At 39.2% G+C, this 21205-nt stretch overlaps 1 protein-coding gene and 1 long non-coding RNA gene across 2 annotated transcripts in view; one reads left to right on the forward strand and one right to left on the reverse strand.

The window, feature by feature from the left end:
• Positions 1-17878, forward strand: part of UMAD1 (UBAP1-MVB12-associated (UMA) domain containing 1) — a 227625-nt gene extending 209747 nt beyond the window's left edge. Inside the window, exon 4 of the mRNA XM_022586820.2 lies at positions 15963-17878. Within this exon, the coding sequence (XP_022442528.2) occupies positions 15963-16220 (258 nt within the window). The 3' untranslated portion in view covers positions 16221-17878. The remainder of the gene's footprint in view (positions 1-15962) is intronic.
• LOC111181493 (uncharacterized) overlaps positions 1-21205 on the reverse strand; it is a 153697-nt gene that overhangs the window by 21768 nt on the left and 110724 nt on the right. The window lies entirely within an intron of this gene.

The following is a 21205-nucleotide window of genomic DNA, read 5'->3' on the forward strand; positions in this document are numbered from 1 at the left end:
AGCACTGATTCTACAGATGACTACAACTGATTTTTGTATATTCATCTTGCATTTTGCAACCTTGCTAAACTTATTAGTTCTAATAGTATTTCGGTGGGTTTCCTAGATTTTCTTATAAATAAGGTCATGTTATGTGTGCAGAGAGATAATTTTACTTCTTTTCTAATCTGGATGCTATCTATTATTTGTTGTTGTTGTTTATTGATAGCCTAACTACCCTGACTAGAACCTTTAGTAATATTTTGAATAGAAGTGGTAAGAGTGGACATCCTTGTCTTGTTCAAAATCCTAGGAGGAAAGCATCTAGTTTTTCACCGTAAAGTATATTAGCTTGACTTTTCCGTAAATGTCCTTTATCAGGTTGAGGAAGTTCCCTTCAGTTCCTAATTTGTTGAGTGTTTTTATCATGAAGGGGTATTAGATTTTTTTCACATTTTTTTTCCTGAGCCTATTGAGATGATATTGGTTTTTATTTTTTATTTTATTGATGTGATGTATGACATTAATTGATTTTCCCTAAGCTCATGTAAATCATACTAAGAGACAGTACAAACCTCATGCAACAAAAAGCATACACTTTATGTATATTGTCTGTCCCGGTCTCTTTTCAAAAACAGATTAACTTTTTTGGGTTGCGGAAAAGATAACTGAAGGAGTAGCATAAATTGGGTACATTTTTGTGCAAGTGAAAATATTCTTTGTTTTCTTCTCAGTGATTAGCTACTCAGTAATTTGAAATTGTTTTTAAAACTTGTGATTTGCTTTACTTTTTCTAGTTGATGATCCAGATCTTTTCAAGCAATCACCATGAAATTTCTATTTTGAACTACAACACTTTAATCAATTTTTGTTTAGGTTTTAGTTCAAAGCAATTGAATAAATAGGAAGTAAAAATGCACTCGTGGGCCTTTTTAAAATCAACTGTGCACTTTGAGCATGAAAGCACCACTTTTATTTGTGCTACTTTGGGCATAAATAGTGATGATGTACTTCCCTTTTTTTCTGCATTTAAGGGTCCACCCAGAAGTCTGCAGCTATATTGAGTCCCGGAAATGTTCTCATTCTCTTCTCTTGCCTGTGATATAATCTCTTAGCATAGTTGGTTCAAGAATAATGTTAAGTAGACCCAGATCATGTGTTTGGGCCCGTTAAAGGCAACGTATCTTCTCTGTTTCCTGAGAACAAATTGCAACCCAGGTTCCAGCCACCTGGCACCTTTTTGCCGTTGCTCACCAAGTGCCATGAGCTGGGAAATGTGGGCAATTGAATGCAGTCAGTCCCTGTCACTGGAAAACTGACCACAGAGGGTGTGTTTCAGGAAGAGTCATCTTCATTGAACAAAGGACAGTATGTGGTTACTTTAGGTTCTTAAATTTAACTGGAATATATTTGGTTAAGGTAAAAATGTTATTTTAAAAATATATTACTGAGGCTTCACAACGGTGCTTTTAGGGATTAAAATAGTCTGAACAGTCTATAATTTCAGGGTTTCTAAGATCCACATAGAATTAGCGTATCCAGCTAGATATAAAAATGAGACATAATACAACACCCAATGTTTTTTCCTTTCTTTTTTTTAATTGGTATCTTACCATCCCATGTGCTTTTGTTTTTGTTTTGAAAGAAAAAGAAAGTATGATTATTAGAACAGTATCCTACAACCCTTTCTGAAGGAGAAGATACGTTTTTGGTCTTTAGAAGCAATTACACCACATTTTAAAAGGCACAAAGTGATGTTTCCTTAGACTGTGTTGTACTTGTGAGGCAGAATAGAAAAACAGCTAAAAGTCTAATTCTGGAGTTAGACTAAATTCTCTGCGTTTCAGTATTTCCCATCTCTTAAATGGAAAAATTAAATGAGATAACACAGGTAAAAACCTTAGAATAGTGACTGGCAAATAAGTGCTCATGAAATGTGAACTATCTGTGGTAGTAGACATAAGTACACTATTAGAACATTAGGACTGAACCAAAATGAAGTTAATATAATTAGTCACTAGTAACTAATATAGTTTACTTATTAGTATATATCAGAGTTCATAATCTAGACCCTTATTTCCATCCTCATGGGTAGCCATAAATTATCTACTTTCTTCAGAGAATTCCCATCATCAACTCACCTGCAAAAAAGGCCTAGGAGGGGAAAACAGAGCTCTGTTGGATTCTGAGTGTAGAATCTGTACATTTAAGAACACTTTTGGAAATTACAGGTGTTCATTTTTAGGCCACTTTGGCAGTTGAAGCCATAGGAATTATTTCTAGAAGGCTAAAGGAAAATCTGTACTGTGTTCTGAAAATTGACTACCTAGAAACTTTGGTGAAATACTAGATCTTTGGAAACTAGTGCTCAGATTACCAAGAACCACCATGCAAATAGCTGGGTCCTAGATTTACATGGTGCTACTTCTTCCTCCCACCCTCCATGAGGCCTCTCTGCTCCCTGGGTTGGCAATCGTGAAAACCAAGTTGATCCATGGTAAAGTCTCCTGGTGGCCAAAAAGGAGCTGTGTGACGCTCTTCCTATCACATCCCATCTTCCATTTCTGTCACTTAGCAGATGGACTGTACTCTCACTTTCACTGCTGATAACGAGTCATTCTTACTTCCAATGAATTGCTTTCTTTCATGCACATACATCTTTCTTATACCCCTTCTATCAGATTTTGCCACTTAACTTCGGGAAAATTCTACCATGTTACCTTACTATTTATGGGAGTAAAACAAAAAAACCTTAATGAACACAGCTCTCCAGATTTCCTAGAAATACTTCTAATTAAAATACCCCACAACAAACCTACACCAGCAATCTTCACAGTGCTCTGAAGTACCTTTCAGATTCTCTACCAACGTTCAGCTCGTACAACTTAATTTGCCTTTTTTCAAGTACTGACATTCAAGATAATTTTAATATGTTTTATCTTATTTATTGTTATTCTAATTATAATATGAATACTATAATAATAATTTTCCTACATCTGTTTATTGAAGATATATAGGATTTCACCTCTGTTGTGGACTCATTGGCCTGAGAAAATATAGTCAGAGTTCTTAGTAATATAATGGTGAATTATTAAAAGATTAGTACCTGCCTGTATTTTTCGTATTTGACTCCTAAATGCTTGTTTCTTATTATCAAGAGCAGAATGAAGTTTCTGTTTGGGCTGATAAAAAAGTTCTAGAGATGGATAATGGTGTTAATTGTGCAACGTTGTGAATGTATTTAGTGCCACTGAATTTATACACTTAAAAATGGTTAGGATGATAAATTTTATGTTGTGTATATTTTACCACAATAAAAAATATTATCCTGAGTTAGCCATAAAATGAAATAATAGCATTCTATTTGGGGCTCTGAGTGTGCACCAAGCAGTGACTTAGCCTCCTGCCACTCCTAAGAGCCCCTTCATTCTCACACTGGGGTGGAGAAAACACAGCTGTGTTTACTTTTCCAGCCCCATCTTCTATTTTGAAATATAACCTTTTTGCAAATGAGAGCCAAAGTCAAGTGACACAGCTTTCTGCTCACCTCTTCAGTTTTCCAAACACTGTTTTTCTAGTGGAGTTCTGGGTTAGGTACAGCACACCTTGGTAACACTATCACCCAAATGCCCTCTGAGTGGAATTTAATTAGCCTACCTTCATAATTTCTGTACTCAACTTGGTATGATGCATTTCTCTTTCACTTGCATCTGTATGTGAAAACGTACAATTGTGTATTCACCAACCATAGTATTTTCAAGTGTGTGGACCATTCCACACATCAAATTCAATTTACAAAGAAACTAAGGCTTTTCTTAACTAGTATTTTTCTATTTCTTAAAGAATTATTTGTTTCCTGAGATTAGAAAGATGTTTATATGCAGTGTGAGCATGAGATCCTACTGATAATTGTCTTTGAATTCTGGCTATGAACATGACAATTTGAAGTGCATACTAAAAATTATGTATTTATGTTTTTACATAATAATGATAAAACAATGACAAAATATAAATTTTGCAGTTAAAAGAGCAGCAAAACAGATTAGCTTTCTGTCTTCAAACAACAACCTTAACATGAATTGATTAAATTCTAAATGTTCTTAAAAAGGTATATTATACTTAGGTTATACATTTATTAAATGTTCATTTCATCAAAGCACATGCCAAAAAAGCCAGCATATAGCTATTACTTAATATTTTTAGATTTACTTTCTTTTTTTATTTCCTACTAGTATCCTATGGTATTATTTCCATTCAATCAATATTATATAAGTATAAAACATTTGTTTTTATATCTAATTATAAACATCTAATGATATACATTTAAACATCTAGTTATATAAAAACAAGTATATAGATTTATATTCTCTTACCAGCTTTAAAAATAGAAAAGTATTCCATTTTCTTTCTGATTATATATGCAGACAGTTGAAGTACTTTATTGTTTCACAAAATGAAAATCATTACAATGAAATTAATATTCAGTGTGCTGAGGAAATGTGCAAGATCACTTTTCATTGTTTTCCTTTGAAATTACCTAGAAAAAATATGATCTTGTTGCATTGCATTCTGAAGAAGTTGAATAGATATTTGAAATAAATAAAACTATGTAAATGGGAAGTTAAGTAGGTTCCAGTGTGACTAATAAGCGATATCAAATTCTTCAAAACTGTGGGGTGCATAACAAGCTTGAAGAATTTGTGCACAAAAGCCTAAGCCATTGTGTAACCTTGGCGGTGATCAGATGCTGCAGGTTTCTAAGCTATTACATTTTTTATCCAGCTTGATAGATTTAACCTAGTAATAAGATGCTTAGCTGAACCGTTACTTTAAATGCTGTTTCTAGAGTGGCACAGTCTGTATTTTTGGAACTTCATCCTCTACTCCAGAAAACACTTGTCCATAGAGAAATTGTTAAATTTAAGTTCTTTAAAAAATAAAACAACCAGACAGGTAAACTTTAAAATTATTTCTCTTGATGATGACCTTTATATTGGAGTGGGAACATCAGATTCTAAGTCAGGAGACCCTGAGTACAAGTCTTTGTCAGTTCGTAGTGGTGTGACCTTAGATAATCACTAAACTCTGAGCCTCGGAAGATGAGAATAGAAACAATAGCTTCCCAATCAGATTTAGTGGGTTGTGAGGCTCAAGTGAAATAACGTATGTGAGACAACTTCAAAAACCATGTAAAGCACTAAGCAAATATTAATTGCCATTTTTCCAAGATTCTGATTAGAACTTTTCTGATCTCACAGATTTAACTGAATTATGAAACTGATAAAATCATACCAATAAGTTGTTTCATAGAGCATTATAGGGCACATAAGTTTTGTTTGTTTGTTTGTTTGTTTGTTTTTTGCGGTACGCGGGCCTCTCACTGTTGTGGCCTCTCCCGCTGAGGAGCACAGGCTCCGGACGCGCAGGCTCAGTGGCCATGGCTCACGGGCCCAGTCGCTCTGCGGCATGTGGGATCTTCCCGGACCGGGGCATGAACCCGTGTCCCCTGCATCGGCAGGCGGACTCCCAACCACTGCACCACCAGGGAAGCCCTACTTTGTTATGTTTTAAATTTCCAGATCATTTCATATCTGCATGACTTTGTTTTTGCTGGTTTGTTTCTATTTTTCGGTGTGTTTAAGATGCCTCTCTTTTTTACTGTACATGGAGTTGCTTTGGGAAGTAGAAATCGGTGGGGTCCTAACGTCCTAATACAGGGCACTGCTTTTCCTCACCTGCATCCTGAGCCAATGGAGAAATAAGACCAAAGAGCCAGCAAACAGAGAAACAAGATGGCGCTCACCCTTTTGACTGATAGAGCCTAGGTTGGAGGAGGCAGCTTAGTGTGACAGCTAAAATGGACTTCCAGGGTCCCAATAACCCACGTCTAGACTGTGGGGAAAGTTTAAGCCAGCACAGCACGCACTCTTACCCAGGTTACTTGTCTCCCCTAGTCCAAGTAGAGAGAGAAGGAGAAAGAGACTTTCCCCAGGCCTCAGGATCTTGGGTGGTTCAATTTCCCCCATCTAGAAACATGGATCCTTGGCTATCTTCCACCAACCAGGTAACTCATTCTACCTCCTTGGGGAGGAGTAGGGGGTGGGCAGAAGGCCAGGGTGCTTAAAGAAAAATCCGTCTTTATGGAAACCAAAGAAGAAAGAGGCTTTTCTCTTTAACAGAGGTGAACAGAAACTAAATAAATGGCATTTACCTCCCCATCCCCTCTCCTACCCACCTCTTCAGCTGTCGTCTCTCAGGCTTTCCTCCCCTTACACTGCTTACCTAGTCCTGCTGCCCTGTTGCTGGCCCTGTACCCCATACCCCTGCCCCCAAGCACAGGCTCCCCTGCAGCTCCGTCAGACTGTACCACATAGTTGTGGAGAAATACTGGCTCCTAAGCAAGGCAGGTTGAAGCTATAGACTGATTGCATCCCCCCCAAATTCTCATGTTGAAACTAATCTCCAGTGTGAGAGTATTTGGAGGCTGGGCCTTTGGGAGGTGATTAGGTCATGACGGTAAAAGACCTCATAGATGAGATAAGGGCCCTTATAAAAGAGGCCCCAGGGAGCTCCTTGGACCCTTCTGCCATTTGATGTTACAGCAAAAAGAGGGCAGTCTGTGAGCCAGAAAGCAGGCCTTACCACACACTGAATCTGCCAGCACCTTCATCTTGGACTCCTCAGCGCCTCCAGAACCAAGAGAAACAAACTTGTGTTGTTTATAAGCTACCTAGTCTAAGCAGCCTGAAGAGACTAAGACAGTTGATTAAGGGGAATTTGGAGTAGCTAAGGTTAGCTTCTGTCCTTCTCTCAGTGAAAGAAAGGTAGGTCTCTGGTAAAAATATTTCCCAAACAGTTTCATCTCTATTGTGGCAGGACCACATTGAGCTTCCTTTGGAAGGCGTATTTGTGAAATGGTTCATTTGGCAAGTGAAGAACAACCCATCTCTTTCTTCAAGAAATAGATGTAGCTGGGGTCTCCAACTAGTTTTAAGTTCTGTCTGACATGTATCACATGTCAGTGATATTGTGGAAAAGAGGTGGTAAAGTCTTATTAGGAGCAAACAAACAAATGCAGAAATCCAGGATTAACATAATATGAAGAAATTTAAATTACTTAGCCATTCACTAAACATGCATTGATCACCTGTCATGAGCCAGGCATTGCTCTGATTGCTAGGGAAATGGAGAGGAAATCTATTGTCGCTGGCTTTGAGCTGTCCATAGTTTTATGATGGTGACAGAGAATTCGATCCCACTATGATATATACTGTGAGAGAGGTATGCAGACTGTTAAGGGAACACACGGACAGGGACATGGCCCAGGTTTGAGGAGTTAGTTGGGGAAATCTTTCTAAAAGAGTCCTGAAGTGCATCCTATAGGCAAGATGAAGGGAGTAGTAAAAGAGAGAAAGATGTCCTAATTTAGGCAAAAGTAATTGAAAATAAGACAAGGCTCGGAGCTAAAAAGAGAGCCTGGCGTGTTTGGATAACAGCAATCATTTAAATGGAGTAAAGAGCTTAGAGAACGGTAATAAAAGAAACTGGAGGGATGAGCAAGGCCAGATCATACCTTATATGCTATGATAAGGAGTTTGTGCTTTTCTCCAAAGACATTGAGGAGTTATAAGCAAGGAAGAGCGTGGGTTTTAGACATCACCAGTGATAGGGAGAATGTAGTATAGGGGCAGCTCTGGTAACACTCACAGCAGGAGGCCCTGGTGGCCTGCACTAAGAGAGTGACAGTGGACCTAAAGAGGAATGGATGGACTTGGGGAGACATTAAAAACATCAAAGTCAGTAGGACTCTGTCATTTACTGCATAGAGGAAGTGAGAGGGAAAGAGAAGTCGAAGATAATTCAGGTTTCTGTGTTGGGCAACTGTGTTAGTACCCTTCACCAATACAGAAAATATTTATTAGGAGAGCATTAGGTTTGGGGTAGACTTAGGGAAAAGATGAGAGCAAGGTTTAGAACACACTGAGTTAAGATCCCTGTTGAATATCTGAAAGAAAATGTATAATAGGGTTTGAACATATGGGTTAGGAGCTCTAGATAGAAAGCTGGGTTCGAGACTGGTGTGTGTGTGTGTGTGTGTGTGTGTGTGTGTGTGTACACACACATGTATCAACATACTTATGTACTTTGGGTGGAAGAGTAGGGCAGTAGGCACCTTGGATATGGATAAGCTCATGCAGGGAAGCATGTTGAGACTAAGAATAAAGGAACAGAAATGAGGCCCTGGAAAATACCATTTCAGAAATAGGCAAAAAAACACAAGGAAAAACTAACAAGTGTTACAGAAGCCAAGAAATAAAAACTCAAAGAGTCACCTGTTTTAAGTGCAACGAAGAGGTCCTGTAAGTTTAGCACTTCACGTCATCTTCTGAGTTCAGCAAAAGAGTGATTATGAGTAACCTTGGAGAAATCAGTGGCAGTGGAGGGGCAGAGACAGAGGCCGATGGCAGTGGGTGAGGAATGAAGCAGATAGCCAGTGTCAGCAATGGTCTCAGCTGGGCTGAGAAACAGAGTAGAAAGATAGTGTGGGAGGGGAGTTCAGTGGGTGAGATGTCAATGGGCCATATAGACTTGAGGAGAATTTTCTGTAAATGGTGAACTGATTATATGAAAGATGAGCAATTAGAGGAGCTTCTGACTGATGAAGCCATGTCCTTGAAGAGTGGGGACAAGATGAACGTGGAGCACCGGGGAAGGGTTCGCTTTGGGTAGGAGGAGGGCAACTTGCCCTTTGTGGCAGGAGGGAAGCACAGATGGGTTCAAATGTAGATAAGTCTTTTGGATACAGCAGGTAGAGGAGATCCTCAGCTGATGGTTCCTATTTTCTCTATTAAGTAGGAGGCTAACCACCTGCTGACAGCAAGGAGGAAGGTGATGATGTCGGGCGAGAGAAGAGAAGGGGTGAAATCCGTGCTGTAAAGAACTAATGGGGGAGGCTTACTGGGGAAATAGGAGATGTCTGGACAGCTTAAGGTTAAAGATCACGAATTTTTATAAACTTTTTAAATGTTTTTTTAAAAAAATCACTGCAACAGCCCTTTGTATTTTCAAAGCCAGTATGAAACAGGATCCCACATTGAACACACTGTTTCTTCCAGGTTCATTTCCTAAAATGCTCTTCTTTCCTATTCCCACTGCTCCCCCACTCCAGTTGGCTAGTACAGAAGATTTTCTGGCTTTAGTGAAGCCACTTTTCCAAGAATACATGGAACAGATTACAGAAGCAAGTGACAGCCGGCTTGCTTCTCCTTCTTCACGTACAGTCAGCTGGAGTTCTGAAAAGAGGAAGTCAGGAGAACTTTTTTTCTTTTTTAAAGAAAGACGGGAGCATCAGGAAGCTTGAGCAGGTGGAAACACTGAGGAAAAAAGAAAGAGAAAAGGGGAGCAAATAAGGAAACAAAAGAAATGAAAACTGAAATGATGTCATAAATCAGAAAGAAAAGGGAGCAAAGAAAATACCTGCTTTCTAACCTAGCCTCTTAGTTTGCTACCAAAATATGCAGTATCCTTGAACTAGGAGCCCAAGTCACATGGAACACAGAAGTTTTGAGTGACTTCAGCTCTCTTCTGCCTAATTTATCTGTATCAGTGGTAAAGTATTCTGGGCTTTTGTTTGTTTCTTTGGACCAACCCCTTAATTTAAAAATCAAGTCTAGGGTATGAGGAACAAGGGGACCAGATTCAGTGCCATTCGGAATATTTAATGGGTGCTTGTCATGTGCAGGTATGACTGTTCTGGATAGTGGGGATTGGCAGAAAACAGGAAATAGTCTCTTCCTTTGCAATATAATTTCTCCCAATTGAAAGGAGACTATTGCTTAGGACTTACGTAGGTGGAAGAGCCCAATCCTCTGGCTTTTATCAGCTAGCCGGACATTTATTGGCAAGTAACTTCTTAGAAGAAGTAAGAAGCTTGAGTGCTGCCTTAACTGTGCCATTACTTGTATCACCTTTTCCTAACCTCTTGTCCCCTGATGCTTCTGACTCAGATTTGCCCCCTACCCCACCCCCATCGAGACGCTGATGTAATGCAAGCAGATAGCAGCTGAAGCCAAAATAGAATGGATAGTTATCTGAGGAGATAAAGTGACGGTGTTCCCTGTTCAGGCTATTGTTCAAGGGAACGTGTCTTTTATTTATAGACGTAGAATTTAAAGGCATAGATGGCCAGAGCTGGATATTACCTCTTCTTACTATAACTCGTTTCCTAGAAGTATGCTTGATATAGCTACCTTCTTTGCATGTAAATTGAATGTGATAGATGGGTGTTTTGTACTTGGTTTCATGTTCTTTTAATAGGTTCTGTTACTGTTGGGGTTAAGGCTGGTTTCTAAATTTCAATGCTTCAGTATTTTGCTTTTATAGGACACTATTTTATCTCTACTTATCTGAGACACGGGTTGCAGAAAAAGGCAGGAGGTTTTAAAAGATGCCAAATACAGGTGATGTTCATATTAATAAACTATTCATACTTTAGTCTGGTATGGCTAAGTAGATGAAGTCTCCAAATTGTTAGCACGTTTGCAAAGTTGGCTCCCCTTAATAGATTTCATGGCGGTTAGTGGAGCCTCTGTGCCAGGAAAAATGTAGTAGTCTGTTCTTAAACCTCCATTTCCTTGCTTCCAAACACCCAAGAGTGAGGTTCACAAGGATGCCACGAACCTTCTGTTGCTCTGGGAAAGTGACTTCATTTTTCTAAGACTTTACGAAAAAGTGTGATGTGCCTTGTACTCTTGGAGTGTGTTTTTTCCTAAGCTCTAAGAAGATTTTACAGATTGAACCTCATGAATTTTTACAGCCCTTCTGCAAGAAAGGGAAGAATAGTGCCTATAAACCACTTTGAATTATTCGAAACAAAGATAATAGAATGTAAGGAACCCAAGATAAACCTGGCCAGCCCTTTTTTTTTTTTCCGGTACGCGGGCCTCTCTCTCATTGCTGTGGCCTCTCCCGTTGCGGAGCACAGGCTCCGGAACACGCAGGCTCAGCGGCCATGGCTCACGGGCCCAGCCGCTCCGCGGCATGTGGGATCTTCCCGGACCAGGGCACGAACCCACGTCCCCTGCAACGGCAGGCGGACTCTCAACCCCTGCGCCACCACGGAAGCTCTGGCCAGCCCATTTTTAACAGGTTAACTGATGAACAAGAAATAATTTTTATGAAAACAGCTGAGTAATTGTAAACTTTGTTTGTTGTCATGATACAGATAAGGAAATTTATTTTCCCCCTGAGATGAAAAAAGATTCTGACATGGTATACTCATGTTCACCCGTGTAAGGGCAAACGTTCATTTGAAAAAGAAGTATTAAAGCTAGATTATATGAAGGAACTTACATTCAAGAATATTATCATAGCAGCATTTCTGTGAACAGGATTAATCACAAAAGTAACAAGTATGCTTTATGAACATAATATTTGAAGTATTATTTTTAAATTTGGCTATTAACCATAAGGTTAATTGATTCTTTTCTTCCTGCTCCATTGTGGTTAACATACTCATTCTTCCCTTTAAAGACCCATTGTATTATGCAAATGAAAAAGATTGAAAGACTTTGTGTCTAAGAGAGAAGGCTGCTTTTTGCAGGGGGACTCATGCACCTGTCTCAGCCTTCACCCCCCCACCTCTGGTGCCATTGGCTGCCAAGCTAGGGACTCAGTGATCAGGGTTAGTGGGTGTAGGGTCCTTGAATTTTGACTCCCATTTTCTTTGTGACTTACTCTTATTTTGTCTTATAATTTCTCCCCTTCCAACTCTCAGCATGCCAACAGCAGCTGCATCATGGCACTCACCCTTGCTGCCAAGAGGGCAGGCAGCCTCCTTGGAGACTGGAACGTGGCACTCTAGCCAACGGTTAAGAAATAGATACTGGAGTAAGACATATAGCACCGCTGATACTCAGAGCCTTCTAGGAGGCATTTAGTGGAACACTATGTCCACAGTGTTTTTTAACTTAATTTAAATTTTGGAAACTTTTTATTATGGAAAGTCTTCAAACATATACCAAGGTAGAAAGAATACTGTAGTACATGCCCACATACCTTCCTATCTCTCCCTTTCACCCATGATCAACTCATAGACAATCTTGTTTCACTGTCCATGGTGTTTTCCCCATGGTTTATCCAGGCTACTGGTAGATTCATTTCCAGGGATAAATATCTCTTAAGTTATAGTTCCTTTTCCATCCTTCCTCAGTCTAATATCTATCACCTTAATGATTTTCTCAATCCTTTCTTCCTAAAGGTAAAAGCTAGTAGAGTCGTTTTTTCCTTCTAAATTAAGCCAAGATGCTATGTTAGTAACTGTCATATTTTCCAGTACTGTCCCCTAAATTTTCGAGGCTTTGTTCATCCAGTCAGCCAGTCTACCCAAAGCATGGCTGAAAGGTACAAGACCTTAGAACACAGAACTTTCAAGATCACTGAGTTTGATTCTCAGTTTTACCACAGACTAGCTAGCTGTGTAACCTGAGACAACTTCCTTAACCTTTCTGTGCCTCAGTGTTCTCTTGTTTTTAACATGAGACTAGTAATAGGACACGCCCTACAGTGCTGTTGCAAGACTTAAATGAGTTCATATACTTAGACCGCTTAGATGGAGCCTGGCACAAAGTGTTCAATGTACGCTAGTTGCTGTCACCATCACCACCATCATCATCATTTTTTGCCCCTCACCACTCATTTTACAGAATAGAGAACTGAGGCCCAGGTGGATGAAGCAGCCCCCTTCTGCTTATGGCATATGGCAGTTTTATCAGGAGACCTTGAACAAGAAACCACATGGCTCAATTCCTTTATTATACTAGATATAGTCTTGTCCTCAAGGAATTATGCTCTGACAGACAAGAATGATTTGTAAAGGAAAGGGAAGAGCATTAATAAAAGCATGAACAAAGGAATAACCATTGCTGCCAGAGAGGTAAACCTTAGAAGTTGTATGTTTAGAAAGCAGAGCGCTCCGGGTTAACATATCTCCTTTTTAGTGGAGAAGGTGAGATTTTAAGAATGCTTTTGTTTAAGAAAGGATGATTTGGCTAATGAAACTGGAGAACATTCTGTACTCAAGGGAGAAAGAGAAGAAAGTTCAGGTATGGAGTGCGATCAACAGATCTAGGGAACATTTGCCCATGAGATTAAGAGAGAAGACAAGATATAAGAGGAGAGGGGAAGGTAAGATTGTTTGAACCATCTGTGAATGTCAAAAAAACCCAAAAGAAATGGATGGATCCTAGACTTTATCTAAAGCCAAGAGGGGTCTGACATTACTAAAGTTTTTATTTATCACTGACTTTTAACATGTGCTAAGCGTTATTCTACTTACTCATAAATTACTTACTACTTATATTACTTCGTATAATTCTCATAACCATTCTATGAAATAGGTACTACTACTGATTTCCTAATACAGCTAAGGAAACAGACGCAGAGAAGCTGAATAACGTGTCCGAGGCCGTTTGCTTAGTAGTAGGCAGGATTTGTACCCAAGTAGTCTAGCTCTATGCTGTGTGTTTTTAAACACTCTGCCATGCTGGCCCATGGTAACCAAAGCCCTGGTGCATCTGTAGTCTTCAGGAAACCAGTGTATAGTGATGCCCTTTAAAGAAGCTGGAATTGTGGCATCATTACTCACTGATACCTGTGCTCTCGGCTGACCCAGGGACACTTACTATTTAAATCCCAGTCGGGTTTCAGGAAGCAGATTCTATCCATTCATTGCCTGAATGGACCTGTCTAAAAAGCTTTGTCGGGGCTTCCCTGGTGGCGCAGTGGTTGAGAGTCTGCCTGCCGATGCAGGGGACGTGGGTTCGTGCCCCGGTCCGGGAAGATCCCACATGCCACGGAGCGGCTGGGCCCGTGAGCCATGGCCGCTGAGCCTGCGCGTCCGGAGCCTGTGCTCCGCAACGGGAGAGGCCACAACAGTGAGAGACCCGCGTACCGCAAACAAAACAAAACAAAACAAAAAACTTAGCCAGGTATACACTTATGATGTACCCCATTTCTGTTTGTATTTTGCACTTCCATAAAAAGTTTTACAAAATTGTTATTTCTTACACAGAAAATCATTCTCCTCTAGACTTAGAGATAGGAATTTATCTGCATTTATAGCCATTATAATATAAGCCCTATTCAGGCAAAAGTCTTGTCTGCTTTCATTTATTCAACAAATACTTACTGAACGCTAGACACTCATCCTGGCATTTGGGATATAGCAGTGAACATGAGAGACAAAAACTCCTTAAGCTTCTGAGGCATGATAATCAGAATAAATTATATACCATTATAACCAGGTGCCAAGGACTATGGAGAGGACAGAAGCAGGAGAGGCAGGCAGGGAATGCTGGAGTGGACGAGGTAAGGTGGCAGGAAACAGTCTAATGAAACAGTCAGGAAAGGCCTCACTGAGAAGGTGACATTTGGGCCACCACTGGAAAGGAGGGGAGGGAAAGAGCCCTGTGTTTATGTGGGAGAAGAACCTCTTGGGCGGAGGATCTGGAAAACAAAGGCCTGAGGCAGAAGCAGGCAGACTGCACGAGCCACGGCAAGGAGACAGTGGAACTAGAGGGGCCTGAGCAAGGGCAGACCAGCCGGGCTAAGGTCAGAGAAGTACCCGAGGCCAGATCACAATGGGCCTTGTAAAGACTCGGGAGTTTGATTCTGCATGAGGCTGGGGGTGGGGGGGGGAATAAATTTTTGCCTGACCTGGTTTGAGTTAGGTTTCAGCTGCTTGTAGTGGCAGGTTGGTTGTTCATTCTCATTGCTGTAAATATACTTCTGTTTATTATCCATTCTACTATTGATGAATGGATACCAGCTCACTCTACCAGCTCAGGGCTTGCATTGAGTGCTACTATGAACACCCTAGTGCTGCATGTCTTTTGGTAAACTCCTGTATGCAAGACATACCAACTTTAAAGAAATTGAACAAGATGTATCAATTCTTCTTTTAATAACTTACATAACATAGGATTTTACTTCCAGCGAAAGGCAGGTTATCAACCACTACGTACGGTACACATTAGAGGTAAATTCCCAAGTATGTATTAGGGTAAAGCAGCAACGTATGAAAGACAGAGAATACAAAGATAGGTAAAATAGATTATTTGCCCTCAAGGACCCTAGATTCTAGTTGGGGATAAGACATAAGCACGTGAAACAGCAACTAGCAAGGACATGTAAAGGAAATGCCAAATAATATCCTGGGCAATTTGTCCCATAGTCATTCTCAAGTGAGCAAGGTCACTTTGAACTATGTTGATATAAGATTTCAGAGGGAAGCTGGGGATTCTGTGGAGCCTGAAAGCTGACATCAGATTTGGAAAAGCAGAGAAAGACTTTGTGGACATTATCTGGGCTAGCGAAACAGCAAGAGGGCCCATTTGTATTGGAGGGGCCCGTAGGTGGTCCATCTGAATAAGAGTAGGGCTTAGGATTCATTTTAAAACCGAGTAGAGGACTCCCTGGTGGCGCACTGGTTAAGAATCCACCTGCCAATGCAGGGGACATGGGTTCAAGCCCTGGTCTGGGAAGATCCCACATGCCGCGGAGCAACTAAGCCCGTGCACCACAACTCCTGAGCCTGTGCTCTAGAGCCGGCGAGCCACAACTACTAAGCCCGCACGCCTAGAGCCCACGCTCCACAACAAGAGAAGCCACCGCAATGAGAAGCCCATGCACCCCAACGAAGAGTAGCCCCCGCTCGCCGCAACTAGAGAAAGCCCGCTCACAGCAACAAAGACCCAACACAGCCAAAAATTAATTAATTAATTTAAAAAATAAATAAATAAAACCTAGTAGAGATATAGATGGATTTATTTCTCAAGTAAGTAAATAGCTGCGTTCTAATCTGGGAATGTTTATATATTCCACATTTCTCAATCACTTTGATATATTAATGCCACATTTTGATAACGCCATATAACCTCAAAGTCCATAAGGTCTAAATGACTTAAATATATATGTATTTTTAGATTGGCAAAGAAAACTCATCCAGTGTGACTGTAGCAGGCCCCGAGATGGAAAATAAGGCAGGCCAGACTCTGGAAAACAGCTCATTAATGGCCGAGCTTCTGAGCGACGTACCCTTCACCTTGGCCCCGCATGTGCTGGCCGTGCAGGGCACCATCAGTGACCTTCCCGACCACTTACTCTCCTATGATGTCAGCGAAAACTTATCAAGGTTTTGGTATGATTTCACTCTTGAAAACTCAGTGCTCTATGGTTCGTAATCTTTATGTCCGTTTGCACCTTAACAGCTTTAAGACAAAAGTTTGCCTGTTTTATTTAACCTGTGTGATGTTTTTTGACATTTCCCTGTTTAAAGGCCCTTAAAGGCCCTCAGAAAAGCAAGGATCATAAAGCAAATAATATTACATTCATTGCTCTATTTTTTTTAGAATAAAGCATATTTGTATAAAAAGTAAACTTAAGATCTACTACTTCCTTTTCCCCCTAATAATAAATACAAATATTAATTTATCAAGGTTTTATGAAAGGAGTAGATTCCGTCAACCGGTCTCTCAAAATACAACACCTCATATTTATCTTAGAAAAACTGTGAAAAAGAACTGAGGCATTTTTCTTAGTTACCACAAGAAACTGAAGTCTCCACTTAGAGGGAGTGTGATTTCTCTTCTCTGGTTTGGAAGAAACTTACTTAATGTTATCCCCTTTCTCCTTCCACTGTGTTTATTAATGAATTCAGAAAAAAAGTTGGCAGTTAGCTTAATTTCTTCAGTCTTGATTTAGACATTGATGTGGAAATTTACAACTTTTCCTAGAAAGCAATGGTAGTTTGCTGATGTAAGAATGCTGTAAGAAGAATGCTCTGGATACTGTTTCTTTTGAATGACAGATTTTGGTTTCCTTAATCCCGTGGCAGTCTGTTCCACCTTGGTGGAGTCCTGAGTTCCTGCCTTTGGTTTTTGCTACTTCACGGTTTGCTCTCTCACCAGCTTTCCAAAGAACGTTCCCTGCTTCTGCCTCAGTTGGCATTTGTTCTCCTTACCACCTATGTTCCTGGTTTATGAAGAGATCCATGTTTCCTTTCAACCTCTCTGCCTCCCAAAGAAAAGCATCTCATAATGATATGTATTATTGCTGATAAAGCCCTTATTTAGAAATTCATTGGCCACAATACAGATGGAAATGTTTTACTGCAACTGACTCATTTCCAGTTAGAGCGTAGGCAAAACACCTAAACAGGACTTTTAGTTCGTGAATACCTGTTATTTATTCCAGAAAACTGCCATTGGTCCATAAACTGTAAAGGGAAGAGGTAAATTGTGATAGAGCATTTTCTATGCCATGGAAAATTTAAATCACATTTGTTCTGATTAGTGGCAATACAGTTTATTGATTCTGTGCCAAATCTTAACTATGTGTTTCACAAAGGTAGAGTGCCATAGCAAAACTAAATACTGTGCATAAAGGTACGTGAATTATTCAAGTTTTAATGTGTCATGCATGTTGGTTTAATATATGTGGCATGGTCTTGATAAAATGTTATATTTATAATGTAAATGTACATTTCTATTGACAGAAATATGCTTCACTTACAAATAATGCTACCATATGAGGTGAATGATTAAATTAGAGCTTCACATAGTTTTCATAAAACATCAGTCTAAGAAATCTAACTTATTACTAAGACAAATGTGACCATTTTATAGCAGTTTTTGTGAAAACATGTCTTTTTTTCAACATCCGTGTTAATGTACAGCCAATGTTAAAGCCAAATGTAAGCATGTTATCAATTTGTCTATGTGTTAAATTTTGTCTACTTATACATTTCATTTATATGTATGTCTACCATGTTATAAATATGCTTATAAGTATTTTCATTTGTCTATAAAAGATATTTAAATAAACATGAATTTTTAAAAGCTGATATTTTTATTATTTTCAGATCAGAAAAATGGTTTTCTTTGCATTATTCATATCTGAGTGCAAGTTATTGATTCTTTGAAAGGCCAAGATTTAAGTACATAGTTTTTGTAGTCCAGAGAAAATTATGAAATTTCCTCTTATATGTAAGTTTTAAGGAATAACATTGAAAATGGTAAGATCACTAGTCCTGGATTAATAAGACTAGAGATTTGGGAGAAATCACATGAACATCTTAAGGTAGATCCCCATCATCACAAGATTTAGTAAAGGCCAGTGTTAATGACCTATTTTTAACAAAAAACATTGTAAAAATGTCCATTTTAATTTTCTTACTCTATATAAATCAATGTTACTTTTTGAAAACTGGAAAAACATTACAAATCAACTAGCCAACTCCATTTTACCGAAGAGAAACCTGAAATCTAGAAAGGTTAAATGATTTAAGTCACCTAGTTAGTGATAAATATTTCCTTTAATAGTGTTAATAATTAAAATATGAATTATGACAAAGCTTGTATGCTCTGGTGCATTTGAGGCAGCCAGAGTTTGTAATGGCTCCCTCACTTAGAAGCTGTGTGATTTGGAGTTAGTCCCTTGATTTCTCGTGTCCTTAGTTCCTTCTCCAGTTAAATAGTAATTGTATGCCTCTTGCAGGGTTGTGTTAGGTTTTAGATGGTGTCTGTAAAATGCCTGGCAGCATAAAGCTTGAACACACCATAGGTGTTCTGCGAAAGGGAGCTCTTATAATTCCCATTACTAACCACACATACAACAGTCTAATGAAATGCAAAATACATACTAACTGAACTGCTTAACGAGTAATGTAAGAATATATAGCTACCTACATTTATATTGTAGATCCCTCCTGCCCCATAATTTTTTTCTATACTAAATACCTCACTAAGAAAAATATTGCTAAAATATGTTGGTTGACTCTTCTGCAATTCCTTAGTTAAGAATTCCATAGGGAACACTTTTTTCCCTCTCCTTATCAAGCATCATGGTCCTTTTCCTCAATACAGGTTATCGTTGTAAAGTACTGTAGGTATAGAATGTACAAGCAATTTTACTGAATCTTATTTTTAACCCTAAAACACATTCAGGAAGTTTCATGTTTTTTTTCTTTTTCTTTTTTTCCAGCTTTCTTTAACAACATTTGCATTCTTTCCTAAAAACAGAATTAGAGAGGAGATTCTGACCAATCTATTAATCTGTTGAATTAAACTTTGATTAACTGAACTTTTAAAATTGTACCATTAAATATTAACAAGAGCACATTTCTTGTTAACAATTCTGGAAACCCAAACAGCTTTTTTTAAGTAAACATTCATTGACACCAACACTTTTTTTCTCTTTCTCAAAGTAAAATGATAAATTGAAAACAGTATAAACTGAAAACTGTAATTCAAAAAGATACCTGTACCCCAATGTTCATAGCAGCACTATTTACATTAGCCAATACATGGGAGCAACCTAAATGTCTATCAACCGATGAATGGATAAGGACGTTGTGGTGTATATATATATATATATATACACACACACACACACACACACACTAGAATATTACTCAGCCATAAAGATGAAATAATGCCAGTTGCAGCAATATGGATGGACCTAGAGATTCTCTATCTTACTTTACTTAGTATGATAAAGCCAATATCATATGATATCACTTATATGTGGAATCTAAAAAAATGATACAAATGAACTGACTTACAAAACAGAAATAGATTCACAGACATAGAAAACAAACTTATGGTTTACCAAAGGGGATAGCGGGGCTGGGGGGAGATAAATTAGGATTTGGGGATTAACAAGTACATACTATATATAAAATAGGTAAACAACAAGGACCTATTGTATAGCACAGGGAACTATACTCAATATCTGGTAATAACCTGTAATGGAAAAGAATCTGAAAAAAAATTTATGTGTATGTATAATGGAATCACTGCTGTATACCTGAAATTAACAAAACATTGTAAATTACTTCTATTAAAATATACTTTATTGGTGTGAGCCCTCCTGGAGGCCACCATTTTCTTACAAAGACATGGCCCCCACCCCACAGCCTGTAGGCTCCAGTGCTGGGAAACCTCAAGCCAAACCAACAAGGCAGGAACACTGTCCCACCCATCTGCAGACAGGCTGCTTAAAGTCTTCCTGAGCCCACAGCCCTCTAAACACACCCCTTAGCTTGGCCCTGCCCACCAGAGGGAAAAGACCCAGCTCCACCCACCATGGGCAGGAACCAGTCCCTCTCACCAGGAAGCCTGCACAAGCCTCTTAGGCAGCCAGGGCACAGAGAGGAGAAGCAAGAAGAACTACAACTCTGCAGCCTGTGGAATGGAAACCACAGTCACAGAAAGTTAGACAAAATGACATGGCAGAGGATTATGTCCCAGATGAAGGAACAAGATAAAACCCCAGAAGAACAACTAAGTGAAGTGGAGATAGGCAATCTACCTGAAAAAGAATTCAGAGTAATGATAATAAAAATGATCCAATATCTTGGGAAAAAAATGGAGGCACGGATCAAGAAGATTAAAGAAATGTTTAACAAAGACCTAGAAGAATTAAAGAACGAACCACCAGAGGTGAACAATACAATAACTGAAATGAAAAATACACTAGAAGGAATCAATAGCAGAATAACTAAGGCAGAAGAATGGATAAGTGAGCTGGAAGACAGAATGGTGGAAATCACTGTTGTAGAACAGAACAAAGAAAAAACAATGAAAAATGAGGACAGTCTAAGACACCTCTGGGACAACATTAAATGCACCAACATTGGCATTATAGCAGTCCCAGAAGGAGAAGAGAGAGAGAAGGGACCTGAGAAAATATTTGAAGCGATAATAGCTGAAAAATTCCCTAACATGGGAAAGGAAACAGTCACCCAAGTCCAGAAGCACAGAGAGTCCCAGGCAGGATAAATCCAAGAAGGAACATGCCAAGACACATAGTAATCAAATTGACAAAAATTAAAGACAAAGAGAAAAATCTTAAAAGCAGCAAGGAAAAAGCAACAAATAACATACAAGAGAATCCCCATAAGGTTATCAGCTGATTTCTCGACAGAAACTCTGCAGACCAGAAGGGAGTGGCGTGACTTTTAAAGTGATGAAAGGGAAGAACCTACAACCATGAATACTCTGCCCAGCAAGGCTCTCATTCAGATTTGATGGAGAAATCAAAAGCTTTACAGACAAGCAAAAGCTAAGAGAATTCAGCACCACCAGACCAGCTTTGCAACATAAGCTAAAGGAACTTCTCTAGGCGGAAAAGAAAAGGCCACAACTAGAAACAAGAAAATTACGAC

This window comes from Delphinapterus leucas, chromosome 9 (genome assembly GCF_059928025.1).
Source record: "Delphinapterus leucas isolate spDelLeu-1000000601 "Yukka" chromosome 9, BTC_Dleu_Yukka2, whole genome shotgun sequence".
Lineage (NCBI taxonomy): Eukaryota > Metazoa > Chordata > Mammalia > Artiodactyla > Monodontidae > Delphinapterus > Delphinapterus leucas.